Below are 18,418 nucleotides of genomic sequence, written 5' to 3'. Positions count from 1 at the left end.
CAGATGTGATTTTAAATAATGTGACTTTTTTTTTTACGCGGGCAAATCCTCATGGATACCCTCCGATCTCCGAGGAAGTAGTACCGAACTCGTACCGGCGAAAACCCTGCGAATATCCTGTTCAGACTTTGTTTGCGCGAGATGCTTGGCACGATTTGCATCGCTTCCGAACATCCCGCATTCAATGCAACATTCTTGAATAAATAGAATTGCAACGGTTCGAATTGATGAAGATAACAGATACACATTTTAAATCATAAATTGTCGTTAAAAAACGGACTTTTTTTCAAATAGAGATAACTCAGCGAAAAATCATCATATCGAGTTCCGCCAAAGCGCATTTTAAAGAGAAAAGTTTGAATTTTTACGTGCTTTTTATCCCATTGAGCTACGCCAACTGATTTACACCGTGCAATTCAGGAAAGTGGATTTTCTATTTATCCGTTTTGCGGATTCTCACTCTGTCATTTGTCATTGCAAAACTGATCATTTCACGTGATCGGCACTAAATTTTTTCACACTACAAACTTTAAGCTTTATTTTCGTTTTTTAAACACCTCGATATCATAATTATTAGCTGAATTATAAATTCTTGAACTTTCACAATTTTTTAATTATATATATAAAATTATATATTTCCATATAAATATATTTATATATATAGGAAAATATATAATTTTATATTATATAAGAAAATATTTGTATATATAGGAAAATATATAATTTTATATTATAATAAAATTAAATTTAAAAAATTATACAAAATATATATAATATAATTTAAAATTTTAATTTACAAATATATAAATTTTATTTATTTCTATTATTATGTTTCTCATGAATATTAAGGAGAGTGCGTCCTAGGGCAACCGTGTATAGAATCTTACTTATAACCCTCGTCGAAATGTCATGTGTGTAATGTGTATGTACACACATAACATTATTGCACACATGACGTTATTGCGCACTGATTAAAACTTTAAAAAATAAAAGGGCCTGTTTAAAAAATATAGGTGAAAAAACATTAATAAAATAATCCTCCGTTCGAAAAAAAAATATTGAAGAAACACGTGACATAATGTAATGTAAATTACGAAAAAATTAATTATACATATAATGCTATGTTGTCTACTAATATCTCGATTCGCGTTGTGCGTTATATTCGTACCAAACTGTATATTATTTTTTGTTATATTACATTATTTTTAACACAAAATCGGACATGGCGCGCGGCTTGTGTTGTTCTAGTATATTAAAAAATTATCTATCGACAGATAATATTTTTGATAATTTTCATAGAAATTAACTGATTTACCAATTCTTAATAAAACAAAGCTGTGTAACCCGATATCTGTCAAGAGATATATAAGAGAATATAAAAAATTGATATAAACATAATATTTCAAATCAGATAGAGACAATAGCTTATTTGATAATTACAAAATTTATATTTAAAATGGAAACACGGCAAATTTAAAAATAATTTAATTTTGTTAGATTTTAGTCTAAATGCAATCATATCGCATATCGCTTAGGCCTTGTTTATTGATGCTCAAAATTTGTCAGAATACATCGAGTTTCACAGACAATAATTCTCTATATAGCGATTTCTGTCATATATTACTCACTTTCTCTGTACAACATATACATACACAGAATAAATATTTTGTATACACATGTTACATACACTAGATGTTACAATGTCATTTTACCTAGATTTCAAAAGACCAATTTAATGCAAGAACAGTTTCAAGTCGTGAATTCTTATATTGAACAGATATACTTGCTAAACAAATTGCACCTAATTATGATACAAATTGACATTTTGATCGACTTTAGTTGACCTTTTATCTTTCCTTTCCTCTTCTCTTCTCTTCTTACTCTCTTCAATTCTCTTCAGTTATTTATTCAAAAATATAATTGGCAGTTCTATCCTAATATACATATGTGTTGGTTGTTGACATTCTTTTTTACAGATTTTAACTGTAGTCTGATTTATTGTAATTCCCAAATCCAGTGTGAAATTATGGTCCAATATGCAAAAGATGCGCATTCTTTCAATTACATCGATTTAAAAATGTCTATTTGGATATATTGGCAATTATATAAATATCTGTGTATCAGGTAAACTTACTATATAATATTTTGAAATATTTAGAGACGGATAAAATATTGAGAATGACGTAAAAATTTGACTGACTCTGAGATTTGTGAGAACTAAAATATTTTTCCTACTAAAAATTAAGTATGTGTATGCGTGTGTACGTGTAAGAAAAATGGTAACCAACCAAACTTTGGTCTGTAAAAAATAAAAAGTTCAAGTCGATTAGATTAATGTAGATTCTGTAGATGAAAAGTCAAAAGAATAGTTTATTTACATCTCATATATTATTATTTGTGCTTTGAATAACTATTATAATAATGCTAGTTCTTTCATTTTTCAAATATATATAGGAGATTATGTGTACATACATATGTGATTACACAACATACACTTTATTTTTAGAATGTTAAAAATAATTTATAAATCTCACAAGTAATATTCCCAGATTAAAAGAATAATTAATGATTTGTCTATGCAATTGTATGTTATTTTACAGAATGTCCCGGGATGTAACCGATAAATTGCATATAACATTTTTTTTCATTTCCTTTTGTAGAATATGCTCTCGCAATTTGTCGATTAAACCCCGGGACACTCTGTATATGGCAATGAATAACTTTGTCCAAAGAGGCTAATCGGAAGCTCTCATTGTTGTGATAAGCATCACAGCAGCAGTCACTTCGATTTTTCTCGCGTTCTAATGGATTCACTAATATTTTTCTTTTATTTCAGAAATTGCATATACTCTTTATATTTATTATCTTTCAACTTGTTTGTCTCTATATACATACGTATACGCACACATGCATGCACGCTACACATACGCACACACGACACACGCGCATGTACATATACGCACGCACGCACATACAAGAGAGAGAGAGAGAGAGAGAGAGAGAGAGAGAGAGAGAGAGAGAGAGAGAGAGAGAGATGTATACTCAAATTATTAATAAGTCAACAAACGTCGTGCAATAGCTCCGAATATTTCACCTGCGTTTCAATTTTTCAAATGGAGAATTGCCTCATGATAAGACCATTTGCATCTGCATTAGAAAAAATTACATAAATGCGCAAAAACTGATATTGTTCCGAAAATAAATATTTTATTGAAATATTATAAATTGTGTCTTAATAGATAAAACTTTATATTCAGAATAATGAACACAAAGTTAACAAAAGATAATTTATTATACCAAAAATTATACTGAATCTGTTGTAAAATACACTGTTAAAATATGTTGCAAATATTTGGTATTTAAAAAAAAATGCAATACAGAACCATGTCATACATAATTCTCAGATTTTTCTCTTCATAAAACTTTTTAAGTACCTCTCGTCTTCATAATTTTCTTCTCTCAATTCTATTTTATTTTTTCCCATATTAATTATAAAGAGTAAATAATCTGATAAATAATATATTTTTAATAAAATAATTAGTAATGTGTAAAATTGTTTCGTTGTTTTTCCAATGTTTTCAAATTATTTTAAAATACAATGGGCTCTCTTTAGAAAAAAAGCATGCCCTTGCAAGTGTACTTACATAATTGATTTACAATGAATATTGACGTTGATTAAATATTTGAAATTTTAAAAAATCGTGTTTGTAATTGAAATATAAGTATTTCAGAAATTATATGCTGTATAAAAAATGTACGGCAATAGCATGTATTTAAAAACTGCAGAACTGCAGCTACATCAGCATAAATGTCTCTCTTTTACTGTGAAATACAAAATAAATGATTTTTATAAAAACAAATATAGGCAGGTACTGTATTATATTTTGTTGTAATTATTCGATTACTGTCTCTCACTACTTTGCCTATCATGGATTTACATTAATATTGTGGCCTCATTCGTGGGCTTGATCTAAAATACTTTCATGTGTTTCATGAGTTTCGATTTTCTCGAACATATGATACTTCACAGAAAAAATTACTAGTTTTAGAATTTTTAGTTATTTACTTCCTATTCTCTCCTGGATAGAAGGTAAACATTTTTGCTTTTTTTGACATTCGTTTTCTCTAAGAAGAATCTTACAAAGAATTAAATTTTTTTCTGCGCGAGTACTAATGTATGTGTAGTGTGTAAAAAATGCTCTGCAACAATATCCTCTTTGATGATAAATTTCCGTTTTCAAACATTCACATAGCATAGTACAACTGAATCTATTGCCAAACATGCGTTTATATTTAACATAAAATTTCTGTTATATGTATACAATATCTTAAGAAGAAAAGAATAACTTTTCATAATTATAGTTTATCTGCTCGCAGAAAAAAAAAATCAGAGAAATGCGTATAATAAAACATTTTTATAAATATGTACGTTGGATATCAAAATGCATCCCAATATGTACATGTACATTAAAATCTTGATGTATACAATAGTATATATGTACAGACAAAACCTTCTTCTTAAAAAATATGCTAAAAATGTCCAACTCTATACGAATAACTTTATATTGTTAAAAATTATCGAGAAGTAAGCATCAATAAAATAGGCCGACTATTATATTGAAAATTGTAAATTATATGTTTCGATTTTTTATGCGGATATATGCTTAACGCCATATAAAGTGATTTGTAAAGCCATTACCGTAATTTTTCTGTTACAAATGTAATGCACAATATAAACAAAAACACGAAAAAAAATGTTTTGCATGTACATTTCAAATATATGTATAATCTGGCTCTAAAGCAATTTTAATGTAAAATAAATTTCATAACCAAAATATTGATTGAATGTGTGTGTGTGTGTGTGTGTGCGCGCGCGCGCGTGTGCGTGCGTGTGTGTGTGCGTGCGTGCGTGCGTGCGTGCGTGCGTGCGTATGCACGTGTGTGTCTAACATCCTAATATGTGTCAATACATTGACCAATTATGAAGCTGGCATATTGTATTGCGCGCATGTGCAGACTATGTCTATACGCACAAACTACTTTATACATTTTTCATATTCTTGTATAAATCCCTTTATATACCATGTTATGTAATATGCTAAAACATTAATGCCAATCATAGAGCATATATTTAAATAAAGTTAAATAAAATTGGTATATAATTAGTTTTTCGAGATCATTTAATTTTAAGTAGAATTGTGTGCATTTTTCTTATATCTTCAAACTAAAGAAAAAAATATCCAAGTACTGTAGAAATATATTTAAAAATATATATTGCAAAATTAGAAATTAGAAATATATTATATAATCGTCAGACTTTCAAATAATGACAGTTCGAAACGTAATAATATTGAAGTGATCAAAGCATCGTATCTATTCTTCCACGTTCATTATAGCTCTATTGTAAAGCTCCAATTGGAATGAGCGCAACGCAATTGACAGTAATAAAGCGCACATTAATCAACATGCTCTCTTTATACAGTCTTTACAAAGCAGTCACAATAAAAATAAATAACTCGCGTTGAGAATACCAACGTGGTTGTCACAAATATTGAGAATAATTTTGCAAACGTTACATTTTTACAAACAGTCAGTGTGATTTTCCGCAATGTATGCGGTACAATTATAGACATAGACAATTACGCACAGTTTATATATGTCGAGTGCTAGGAAAATAAAAGCAAAGAGGATATTTGAACGCGCCAGAATAAATAATTTAAACAATTTAATTTTTGATTTTAAAAAATGCAAAAATGTTACGATAAAGAAGACTATACTGGAAAGTTTTTATTACAGAGCATATAATAATTTGTTGTTAAAGTTGCTGCAGTAAATTGTTCAAAACTATCGCATTTTTATATTTAAAAATGCATCTTTTTCTATATTCTATACTACAAAATAATAAAATAAATAATAAAATAATAAAACAAAACTTATTTCCTTCTTTTGCATAAGAGTCATACAAAAAATTTCACAAAATTAATTTTTATCTAGATGCAGATTCGATATGCATCCATTTTTTAATATGTGTAACTTGTTTAATCTTAAAATAATTCATTAAAATAACCCATGCCAAAGGCATATAAAGCTCGTGTATTTCATCGCGCACGCGCTTGCTAATAACTTTCTTTTCCTACGTTGAAACGTGCCGGGGTGTCTTTTTTCTTTTCGCGCGGCATTAGATATTATATGTATATATAATAAAATATATATATATGCATTATTTTGTGACACGAGGTTCTCGTCGAAGTCGTTCCCTCGTCGTATTTAGGCGCTGATTGCCATTTTGTGCGTGTTATAATCAGGTATCTGGCCCGTTGAGAAAAAAAAGCGGAACCGGAAGAAACGGCGGTTTATAGGAGAGCACAGGCAGTGCCATGCATCACTTCGGAGATGAACATTGGCGTACCGGCGCTGAGGCCGCCGTCACCCTTTCCTTGCTCGTCCTTTTCATAATCGCAGTCGAAGTAATGGCTCTGAGACAGGATATACATTTTATGATGACACAATATGCACGTTTAAAATTCTAAATAGAAAATTACAATCGTGCCAATAAAATAGATAAATAGAGTGAAGTTGCAAATTATATAATCCTATCGAAATTTTAGCTCGATTTTGAACCAAACATCTATTTGAAGAAAGACAAAAAAATTTCACTAGTTTACAAAAATATATATTTTTTTATTTTTTTAAACCAGATTTAAACCAATTCTACAAAAAAATCTCAAATATCGTAAAAAAGTCCATTTTTTGTATATTAAACCTCAATTATTTTAGAAACCTCACACGCTAGTGAAAATTGGCATCGTTTTCAGTTTTCAGCATTCAAAAATCTATAAGAAACTACAGACCTATAATAAGAGACTCGCCAATAAATCCCCACCACGACTCCTGTCCGCCATCTTGTACCCGCATATTGACGACGTCGTGCAGACATCTGTACGATGATGTGAACAAAGCGGGCCTGCTGTACGGAGCAGCCGCAAATAAGTCGCTTATTTAAGTATTTTTCTTATTTTTCTAACCTGAGTTTAAATTCAGTAGTTTTATTATTATTAATTTTAAATAAATAAGAATAAAATAATTTCTGACTACATTCATAATCTCAGCACGCAGCAGACGATTTTGCCCAGCACGGGTACGCAATGGTGGACAAACCATGTGACTTATACTGACCAATCACGAACATGTACGGTTATGGCGTAAATTTCTTATTATAGGTCTCTATAAAAAACACTTTGTCTGGTTTAAAATAATTTTTGGCTGTAAATTAGTGTTTTTTTTTTATGTTTATATGTATATACCTGACAATCTAAACATCTACAATGATCGCTCATTTTGCAAGTTATGCCCCACTGTTTGGCCATTGCTTTGTAGAATTCTTTGCTCGATTTATGAAGTATCTTGGGTGTTTTGGCTGCTTTTTTGTCCCCACCTCCAGGACCGCTACTGCCATCATCATCCCCATCACCAGCCTCAGCATTCTCGGTGCTCTTTCCTTTACTGAAAACCCCTTTCTTCTTGTCTTCCTCCTTTGCCTCTCGTAGTGCAATAGCTGACGATTCCATTCGTGTCTAAATTACAATATATTTGACTGAGAAAAGAATTGAGACGTATTTCCAAAAAGCTTTTTCAATACAATAATAGTAAAAGTAAAAAAATTCTTAATCAAAAGTTAATCAAAGTAAGAAATAAAAAATATTGATCTTTGGATTGCACCAACGTCGAAATTTCCATTAATAAGAAATTATAAAGCAATATCGCATGTGCATCTATAATACTTTAATTGCGCGTAGTTTGTAACGGTAGTGTAGTAATTGCAGCTGACAATAATAATATTATACAATATACGATTGTTTATCATAATGCGACGTATAAACAAATAACGAATGGCGTGAATCATCGACCGCACGAATCTCTGCAATTTATATGTGCATCATTAATCCATGTGCAGTTTCCATCAGTGAGTTGTCATAAATCAGTGATCTAAAGACCTAAAGCGCATATTTTGTTCTTCGAAATCCATTTTTTATATAAAATTAATTGTATTTCTACGCGTAATTCATGAAATTCAATTTGGTCTGCACAATCAAAATTTAACTGATGGTAAAAAAAATACCAATTAAATATTTATTTATATATTGTTTAACAATTTAATTTAGATTAAAAAATAATTAATAAAAAATAAAATTTTTATTTAAAATTAGCGTACTTACCTCTTCAAGAACGTGTTCATACGAAGGCGGAGGCGAGCTAGGTATCATCTGTTCGTTTCTAATCGACAAACAATTTTTGTCCATTTCCGTTTCAGGTGCATCTGTAAACTCATTTACATCCGATGGCGATGATTGATTAATTTGTCGTTGCTGTTCCTCAAATTCTACACTATTGTTGCGATCGCCGGAACTCCGCGATTTCAGCATCTTCGAGAAACGGAGCTTAAATGGCGCCAGTTTGACGAATTTCTTCGTCCTTGTGGTCTGCAGAAAGGGCAAAAATTACATTTTTATTTGCAAAATAATTACGCAAAGAGAATTTTTACTTTAAAAAAGTCAGGATACAATATGAGCTAAAATTGAACAGTGAAAAATATCTCTGGCGTTTTTTAAATAAAAATTTAAAAAATTGCATAAAGATTAAAATATTTATTATATTGTTTTTTTCTCTTATAACTTATATTATCAAAATCTTATGAACTCTCTATATGTTGCAAACATGTATATTACTGAATCCCTAAATCAGTTCTGATTATTTGCGAATATTTATTCTCCTCACTGTTTTCTAAATTTATGTCAGTGCAGAAAAAGCTGCAGAATGATCGTTTAAGATAAAATTTACTTCAAATTACAAGAAAAAGATGAAAAACGATCGAAATAATTTAATATCTTTATTAAATTATATATCCCTTGGCCTTATTTCAATATCATGATAAAAATCAAAACTTTAAATATAAATTAAGAATTAAATTGGCTATGAGAGCCGTACGCGGATTTCTGTGCGTTAATCCCAACAAAATTTAATTTTTCGTTGGAATCAACACACAGAAATCCGCGTACGGCTTTCATAGCCAATTTAATTCTTAATTTATATTTAATATAAAAGAGCCTTTAAATTCTTATTGTCAAAACTTTAATTCTTTTTGTTTGTTCCAAGACCCGCAATATTTAATTCAGAACCTTCTCGATAATGAAAATTAATTAATGGTTTTTGGCATTTATTGTATACTTTTTAATTAAAGGGGGAGGGTCCATAAGGCCGGTTTTTGGCCCCCTCTAAATTTCATTTTAAAATATCAGAAACGTTTCATTTTTGTAAGAACTATTGAAATCAGGTGATTTTAGGCTAAACGGACGTATTTTGAAGCCTGTAACACCAATTAATACCTTTTTTACCATCAACGTTCTTGTATTATCTATGTATACAATATTTCCTTATAGTGTTGCGTTACATTTTGGTGTAAAATATATATAACAAATATATTTCATATTCTTTAGTATTATTCTTTAGTATTTTTTTGCACAATTTTTTCAAAATAAATTGTTTATTTATCTTATGATTACTGTGAATATTTATTTGAGATGGTAATATGGTTATATAAAATCTTTATATATAAGTACCGTCTGTCTGTCTGTCTGACCGCGAACTATTTCCACATTTATGGACCGATTTTCTCGAAATTGGTACCAAAGTGTTGCAAATTTTTCGGGGATGGCTACTGTGTGGTTTTTTTAAGTTATACACCCCCACCCACCCACCCACACACGCACAAACAAACACACACACAAACACATACATATGCACCCGAACACATCCAAACACACCCGAACATACCCGAACACATCCGAAAACACTCGAACTCATCTGAATACACACAAATACACACATCCGACACGCACAATATAAAAAAGTAACAAGAAAATATAGCTTAATGATATATACATATTGGCAATCGAAAAATTATCGTTCAAATCACGAACTTATATATGAGGCACATGAAGTTTATAGCTGACTACAAAATGACGCCGGCCACTTTTTTCAATTTTGGAACAGTATTTACTAAAGAACATAAAATATTTGTTATTTTACACACCAAAATGTAACACAACACATACAAATATAAGAAAATAATGTGTAGATAGTACAAGAACGTTGATGGTAAAAATGGTATTAATTGGTGTTACAGGTTTCAAAACACGTCCGTTTAGTCTAAAATCACCTAATTTCAATAATTCTTACAAAAATGAAACGTTTCTGATATTTTAAAATGAAATTCAGAGGGGGCCAAAAACCGACCTTATGGATCCTCCCCCTTTGCCTTTTGGCGAATTAAATTAAATTAGATTAAAACAAATTAAATGTGTAATACATGTAAATACATATATTATTAATTATTATATACAGGGTGTTTACAAATATTTGCACAAACTCTTAGAACGCATTTATTACGTCAAAAATAAAGAAAAAAGTTTACATATATCCATAATAAAAAATGAGTGGTTGCGAAGCTATAATAAAACAAAATTTAGTGTTATTATTAAATAATAGTAGTCATAAGTAAACGTTTAACTCATAAGAAATGCCCAAAATAATCGCCATATGTTTTTCTTATATCAATAGATTTATCTCATTCTCCGTAGAAAATTATTAGATAAAATTATCGAAAAATGAATATATTATAAAATATTTCATATTTTTTTATCAGAAAATATGTCCGAATGAAGCATAAAATATCTCATAAATCATTCACAATTTTCGATTACTCAACTCTAACAATTTTTTACGTCAAATGTTGCAAGAAATCACGCGCGAGCGTGTGTAAAAGTGAGTAAATGAGAGTAAATATATATATCAATAATAATATATCATTAATAATAATGCATTATATACATATATATTTTATTCCTCCTACATTTTATTGAAAATAAAGATAATTAATAGTAAAAGTAAATATTACTTTCGCGCGCCATATCAAAGCGAAATATATTGCAATAATAATATCGAGCAACATAACGCGTCAAAGAATAAAATTTTTTTGGCTCGCCCTCGACTTTATCGAACTTTTTTCTTTCCTGGCAAGAGCTTAAGGGTAGGATAAGCTTCGCGTCTATAAAGTCGGTCGCAAATGCGCCAAGTCGACCGCTGATATCTGCAAACTCGGTCAGTAGGTCAACAGCAAATACATTTGATGCAGCTGTACATCTTGTCGATATAGAGCAATATTTTCATTCCGTATCATTTCACCAAGCATTTTATTTCAAAACCAAAAATTCTTTGATTTGTATAGACTTTTTTTATTGTCAAATTGGCTCAGTAAAATTTACACATTTCTCGTTTTTTCTTACTAATTATTTGAGTTTGAGCCATTAATTACTGAAACAATAATGAAGAAAACACATCGATATTATAAAATTGATCATTTTGATAATAAAAATTTGGCATAAATATACTTGGATGTATTATGTACTATTTTGTTTCCATATAATACTAATATTTTATAAAATTAATAATAAAATTTAATAAAATATTCTAGGCATTTAAAAAACACGAAATACAAATAACAATTTAAATGTTGTTTGTAACAAATGCAAAAAATGTGTTGCATTGTAAATTAAATTATAGGTAACATAAAAAAAATAATATAAAAATATTACAAAACAGAAATAACTAAAAACAGATATCACACACATTAAAAAGAGTCAGACATAAAATAATATGAAATACGAGATGTAATAAAAATGGAAACTTTGATCATCAGAAGACAAATAAAAAAAGAGAAAGAAATAAATTTCGCATCTCTATTTTAAATTATTATCAATCTAAAAAAAATAAATCACATTTATATTGCATCTTTATCTTGTGCCTTTTTGGCTTATATTGTTTTTTAATTGTTTACTCTGTCATATGTAATTTTATATTTATATACAATAAATTCTCTTTTTTTCTATATTTTTTCAAAATTCTTTTTTATTATATATATATATATACACTCACTGCAAAAAAAAAGCGGTACACTTAAAATTTGGGAAAAAATTATTAAATGCTTTTTTAATCATCTCGATACGATGATTTTTCGCAGAGTTATTCGCATTTAAAGTAAAAAGTTGCCTTTTTATTCAAATGTGAATATCTCAGCGAAAAATCATCGTATCGAGATGATTAAAAAAGCATTTTAAAGAGGAGACTCTGTACTATCATATGCTTTCTATCCCATTGAGTTACGACATTTGACTCACGCCATGGGCCGTGGCGAACTCGGACCATTATTTTTTAATTTTGCATGCTCTCGTTTTGTTATCCGCCATTTTCAATAAATTTATCTCGCAACATTAAAATGAATAGATTCTTAAAGTAGAGATTCCAAGCTTTATTTTCGTTTTTTATAAACCTTTCTATCTTTATTATTTACGAAGTTATTGTCATTTGAAATTTGATAATTTTTTCTTAAATTTTAAGTGTACCGCTTTTTTTTGGAGTAAGATGTATATAATATAGCACAAACATATTCTATAAAGATTCTATAAATATTTTCCGAGAATATTAAAATATTCTAAGAATGTTCTGTTATAATGAAAAGAACCTTATAAAAATGTGCAGAGAATAATAAAATGAGACTACTTATAATATGCTGAATACATATATAGAATATTCCTTGAAATATTCTTGTAATATGCTGAATACATATATAGAATATTCCTTGAAATATTCTTGTAATATGCTGAATACATATATATAATATTCCTTGAAATATTCTTGTAATATGCAAAACACGTTTTAGGAATATTTAGGAAATATTTATAGGACATTCTGTATAGGTAATTGTAGGCTACACATAGATTATTATAATTAAACTGTAGATTAATGCAAATACACGCGTATTTGAATGAAAAAATAGATAGAAAATTATTACAAAATCAAAATATCTGTTAACATAAACGTTCTTTTTCTCTCAATTTTTCTTTTTCTATTTTCTTTGCCAGTACTGGTGTAGTTTTTCCACCTTATATAAATATGTATGTTATCTTGTGCGACTTTCTTCAAGCATAACCTTAAAATTTTTAAAGTGTTTTATCCTGATGAACTGTTATATATAAGCACGTGAAAAATATTACTAAAAATATATAGAAAAATAAACTTTATTTAATATATTTGATAGAATAGAATTAATAAAAGAAAGAGGATAATTACCTCTGATTAAAATGTTATCACACATGCGACGCGTGTACGAAAAGGCACGGCGAAGACACACGACAACAAAACTGCGCATGTGCACTTAAAATGTGCAATAAATAAACTCAATGAATATTCTAAGAATGTTCTTCTCTATTATAAATATACGATTTCCGATTGTAACATTCTACGTATATTCATATAATATTCTATTCAAATATTACAAAATTAAGAACATTCGCACTATACGATTTCCGATTGTAACATTCTACGTATATTCATATAATATTCTATTCGAATATTCCAAAATTAAGAACATTCGCACTATATTAGAATATTCATAGAATATTGTGTGCTATTTGGGTATGTATATACATATAATCAGTTGTAACATGTATATATTTGTAAAATGATTAAAGTAAAAAGGACACATGCATAAAAATAAACTACCTTATAAACTTATTTTTAAAAGTTAAAAAATATTAAAACATAAACGTGCCATATAAAAAAAAATATTAATTTATATAAGCGCGCGCACATAGTTGATCAAAAAATCTGCAGTTGAATAAAAGTAGAGGGGTATGATTTAAGACATATAATTCTATAATTACTCAATATAATATTGCTCCAAAAGGTGTATTAAATTGAAAGGTGTATTAAATTAATTCAAATGGAGTCTTTAGATCTTTGCAGTTAACAAAATCAGAATGCAGATGATTTTTCTAAATAATATACAGGATGTTTCCTAGTAAGTATAAAAAATTTAAGGGGATATTCCTTAGCTTAGTTTATAAAGAAAGGTCTTATATATATATACATATGTATATATACATATATTAAAATATATTAAAGTGGGACACCCTATATATATATATGTATATATCCTAAACTGTTTTGTATTCAAAATACAAAATGTCAAAATTGTGAAAAAATATGAAATATATGGAAGATAGACTGACTAGGCACACCAAACTTCGAATCTTTTCGAAATACCAAACAGAATAAACCAAGTGGCTTATTGCATACGATATTCATCTTTTAAATTACAATTTTTACCATTTTTAATTTTAATTTGCTATTTTAACTCGAAAACAGTTCATTGTTTCGAGAAAACACGAGAGGCAATTTTTGTAGAGTTTTAGTTAGGCTTTTAAAAATTTATTAAACTTAGAAAAAAAATAGCGTACCTTTTTTTCATTAAAAAAACTTAATATGATTATTTATTGTATACATGGTGAATCTAAAAAAATTGTTTCGGTATTGGAAAATGGTTCTCATTACATATATACGTGTAACAAATTTACATTAAGAAAATATCTTTAAACGTTTTCAAAATTTTCAAAATTTTTATATTTTTTTCACAATTTTGATATTTTGTATTTTGAAATAAAGCAATTTAGGATATATATTCATATTATCTTTTCTTCATAAAAAAAGCCAAGGAATATCCTCTTAAATTTTTGTACTTACTTAAATCAACATCCTGTATTTGTAAATGAAATATATCTATTTAAAATCAGACATCGTGTTGCAAATTTATAAACGGTAGTTAAAAACACAGTAATTTTTATCAAATTTTTATCACTCAAATAAATGTATCAGCAATATAAATTTTCATGTTTGTGTGTGTTCAGAAGATGATATTTTTTAACGTTTACTTGTTGGGATTTGTTTCTTGTCGCATATCTTCAATTCTTTTCAACACTAGCGTATATTTTGTACGTATACTTATATGATATGTATATGTGTATGAGACGGCAAGGTAATAAATATTTAAAATTTTTGTCAATACGACATCACTTTTGTCGTAAAATTATCGCATCATTCGACGTGGATGATAACAGGTAATATCCTGACATTATCCTTTTTGATGCGACATCTCGTGGAATATCATTGGCGAAGCGGATATGCAAAATGCGATTGAGAGTAATAACGTATATGAGAGAAGCATATGGTTATGCAAATACGAGGGTGCAAATACAGAATAATAACACACAATCGAATGTGAAAGAACATCCTTATCGGATAAGAATACAAGCACACATTGTGTGTGTCGAAATATTCCATCCTCCACCATTGTTTTATTGATCGTCGATGTAGACACGCGTTTCGAAATATTGACGTAACTGTATACGCATAAGTATACGAAAACACACACATACATACACATACATACCGTACACGCGCACGCAGGCAGCCGTACCTTGTCGGATAACACTCGTTCCATTCGAACATATATTTTTCGATGGCGTTTTCTTTCACAAATTTTCGTATCCGCGAAAGTTGGAGCGAGATTATCGCCGTTGTTTGTTGTACTCACGTGATATTTTTTGTTCGCACTAATGGCTGCGATCCCTGAGCACGGCACACGGCACACGGATGCCTGGATGTGTCAAGACTCGTACGGAGTATTAAGCCGCGACAGCCATGTTGTCGAGGGTGTAGCGCCCCTAACCGAGATGCTCCGAAGTACAGTTCTCTCTTTCCATCTCGCCACCCCTTTCGTCTATATTCCATATTTGCTGTTAGTCTGAATAAAATTTTCGACACAAGAGCCATTAATCGATCGAAAACACTTACATACAATAAACATGTAAAAGTAACTAAAAATACAGAAATCTTCCAAAATTAAATTTTTCTATAATTATAGCTCTTACGTCTATTTCTGAGATAATTATTTCTTAGCAAAAATATTAAGAAATGCTATATATCATTTATATCTAATTTTTTACGTTATAAAAGAGAAGCTTTGTAATACCAGACTTTAAGTTAAGAAATTTTATTAGAATGAAAAAGTCTACTTGTATTTTAGAGGAAGAATATATCATTTTTCTCTCTACATATACAGAATGTCTAATTTTAATCGACTACCCGCAAACACTTTTTTACTTTTGTACAACAAAATGTTTCAGACCAAAGTTGTTTGATTTGAAAGAGGACAGAAGATAACTATTGACTTTTCCTGAAGGGCGCTTTTTATGGTCATTTGAAGGTCATTTATGTTTTTTTTAGTGAAACTACTATAATTTTTTTTATATAAATTAATTCCTCGCAATATTTACTATGAAAAGTTACAAGGGTAATATAATATCTTTTTTGTCCATTTTACCATTGTACAATCAAAAATAAAAAAATTTTTGAAAATGGTCAATTAAAATTGAACACCTTGTATATATATATATATATATATATATATATATATATATATATATATATATATATTAAAATTTAATTTACCAAAAGGCTATTACTTTTTAACATCAACCAAATTAATTTACTGCTTCATAAATGCAACAATAGTCAATGCACATTTAATGCATTTTATATAGGTATATTACATATATATACATATATATAATCATTATTTATATGTATGTATTACCAATCTTGGTGCAATATATAATGAATAAGTAGCAACCGAGTTTTTATACGTCATTACTGCACACGTCATTATTGCACATGTAATATTAATCGATTTATATAAATATATTTCAAAAATATCATGTTAAGTAAAATTGCTTGCATCAAACAGATTGACAGCGATAGACTGGTTGAAAATGTAACAATGAGTTATGTAGAATACCTTGATCAAAATAAAACAGCGATACCGCGTAAATATTAATAGATATAATTTTAAAGATAAGATATGAGAAATATATACATAAATAATATAGAATTTAATTTTTTTTTCTTTTTTGAGAAATTATTAAATTAGCGCATTATTCAATATCCGTCGTTTTGCATCAATTTTATTTGATTTAATAACTTGTTACGAAGCTTGAAACAAAAGCGGCGGCTATAATATTTAAAGATTACTTAGAATCTCTTATGACCTTGACAGCATATATCATGATTAATGAAGTGTTTCTTTTTGAAATTTTATCGTTAATTACAAGTTTAGTTTGCAAAATTTGCGATTATTTTAAATAATACGCTGCAGAAAATAATGGAAAAGAATTATCTAAAGGAGTTGTCTTTTTTTTTTTGTCAGTTAACCGTCAGTTGCCACTTTTTGTCTATTACCTTTTTACATTTATTTCTTGATTGGAATTATTATAAGAAACAGTCATTACTGCGATTGCAGTATGCTTCTTACAGAATTTTTTTCATTATCCTTAGTAAGAATAAAGAAGGTAAAGCTTTAAATCTCTCCTCCAATGTATAGCTACATATAGCGAAAAGTTGCGCACCACGAAACAAGAGACTTCTTTCTTTGCCTTTTTCCATCGCAAAAACGATGTAAAAGATGGATAAGAAAATCGTTAGCCGCAATTTATATTGACATCACCAATTCTTCAATTTCTCGTCATTTTTTTATCAGTCACTTCATTAGTTCGATATCTATCCATTAAACCTAACCATTGATATCTCTCGCAAGCTTTAGCCTCTTATCATGTAATCAGATTTCAGATTTGTCAAAGGGCAGAGAAATATAGGGAAGAGAAATATATCTTAGAATGAGATAGATCTCCTGATCTATCTCATTCTAAGATATATTTCTCTTCCCTATATTTCTCTGCCCAAGATTGCAGAGGATGTTTAAGAATCCAGGATATTTTAATTTAAAAAATTTATCACACCGCATGAACGTTCCAAGTAGCAAAATGACGTCATAATAATGATAAATTTTGGTCACAAAAAGACCAATTAGACGTCTTATAAGACCCGAAAACGTCGATATGTTACATCCACGAGACGTCATTTTTTGATGTTTTATTGAGTATAATATGACGAATATAAGACTTAAAATTTACGAAACTTTGACATTTATACATGGCAATTAATACATGGCATCAGTTTTAGTCCAGTAAGAATAAATCATTCGATAAAATAGAATATAAAAAATAAATTAATCGTAAGGCTCGTATGATGCAAAGCAAATAATTGAAAAATAATATAAATATAAACCCAAGGCCAACTTAACGAGCATAAATAAACAGGATGTAATGTTGATTAGTAATTTATTTCAAATATTACATAATACGTATACGTTTCGACTTACTTATTGTTAGTCTTCCTCAGTACGTGAGTAGAATTAATATACAAAGAGAATATAATATAAAAAAATGGTTTAAGGTTGCGCCGAGCGAATGAGTTTATGTGTAAGCTTATGTAGTATACAGATAATTTATAAGAAGCCATGGCAAAAAGGTTGTAACAATCCATTTGAACTTAACAAGTTTAAAAATTCTATAAATAGAACGCGTACGATGGTGATGATAAAACCCATTCTTCGTTGGAAGGCGAGAAT

The 18,418-nt window shown here is 28.9% G+C and overlaps 1 protein-coding gene across 1 annotated transcript; it reads right to left on the bottom strand.

Annotated features, from left to right (window-relative positions):
• Positions 1-837: 837 nt before the first annotated feature.
• On the bottom strand, positions 838-15,626 carry LOC145938472 (uncharacterized). The gene is made up of 4 exons (XM_083042140.1): positions 15,488-15,626; positions 8,217-8,480; positions 7,305-7,574; positions 838-6,476 (listed from the first exon to the last, which is right to left on the bottom strand). The coding sequence occupies exons 2-4, from the start codon at positions 8,421-8,423 to the stop codon at positions 6,354-6,356; spliced, it is 600 nt and encodes a 199-aa protein (XP_082898266.1). The 5' UTR covers positions 8,424-8,480; positions 15,488-15,626; the 3' UTR covers positions 838-6,353.
• Between the last annotated feature and the right edge of the window lie 2,792 nt (positions 15,627-18,418).

The sequence above is a fragment of the Prenolepis imparis genome, unplaced genomic scaffold (genome assembly GCF_030444845.1).
Source record: "Prenolepis imparis isolate NDT839.2.m4 unplaced genomic scaffold, iyPreImpa1.0 SCAF_7, whole genome shotgun sequence".
Lineage (NCBI taxonomy): Eukaryota > Metazoa > Arthropoda > Insecta > Hymenoptera > Formicidae > Prenolepis > Prenolepis imparis.
Note: the sequence above shows the minus strand (reverse complement) of the source record. Positions and strands in the feature narration are given on the sequence as shown.

Coding starts and splice junctions, on each gene's coding strand:
- LOC145938472 (XM_083042140.1), bottom strand. CDS start 8,423: ATGCTGAAATCGCGGAGTTCCGGCGATCGCAACAATAGTGTAGAATTT. Junction 7,575..8,216: donor ATGAACACGTTCTTGAAGAG/GTAAGTACGCTA, acceptor ATTGTAATTTAG/ACACGAATGGAATCGTCAGC. Junction 6,477..7,304: donor GTAGATGTTTAGATTGTCAG/GTATATACATAT, acceptor ATCCTGTCTCAG/AGCCATTACTTCGACTGCGA.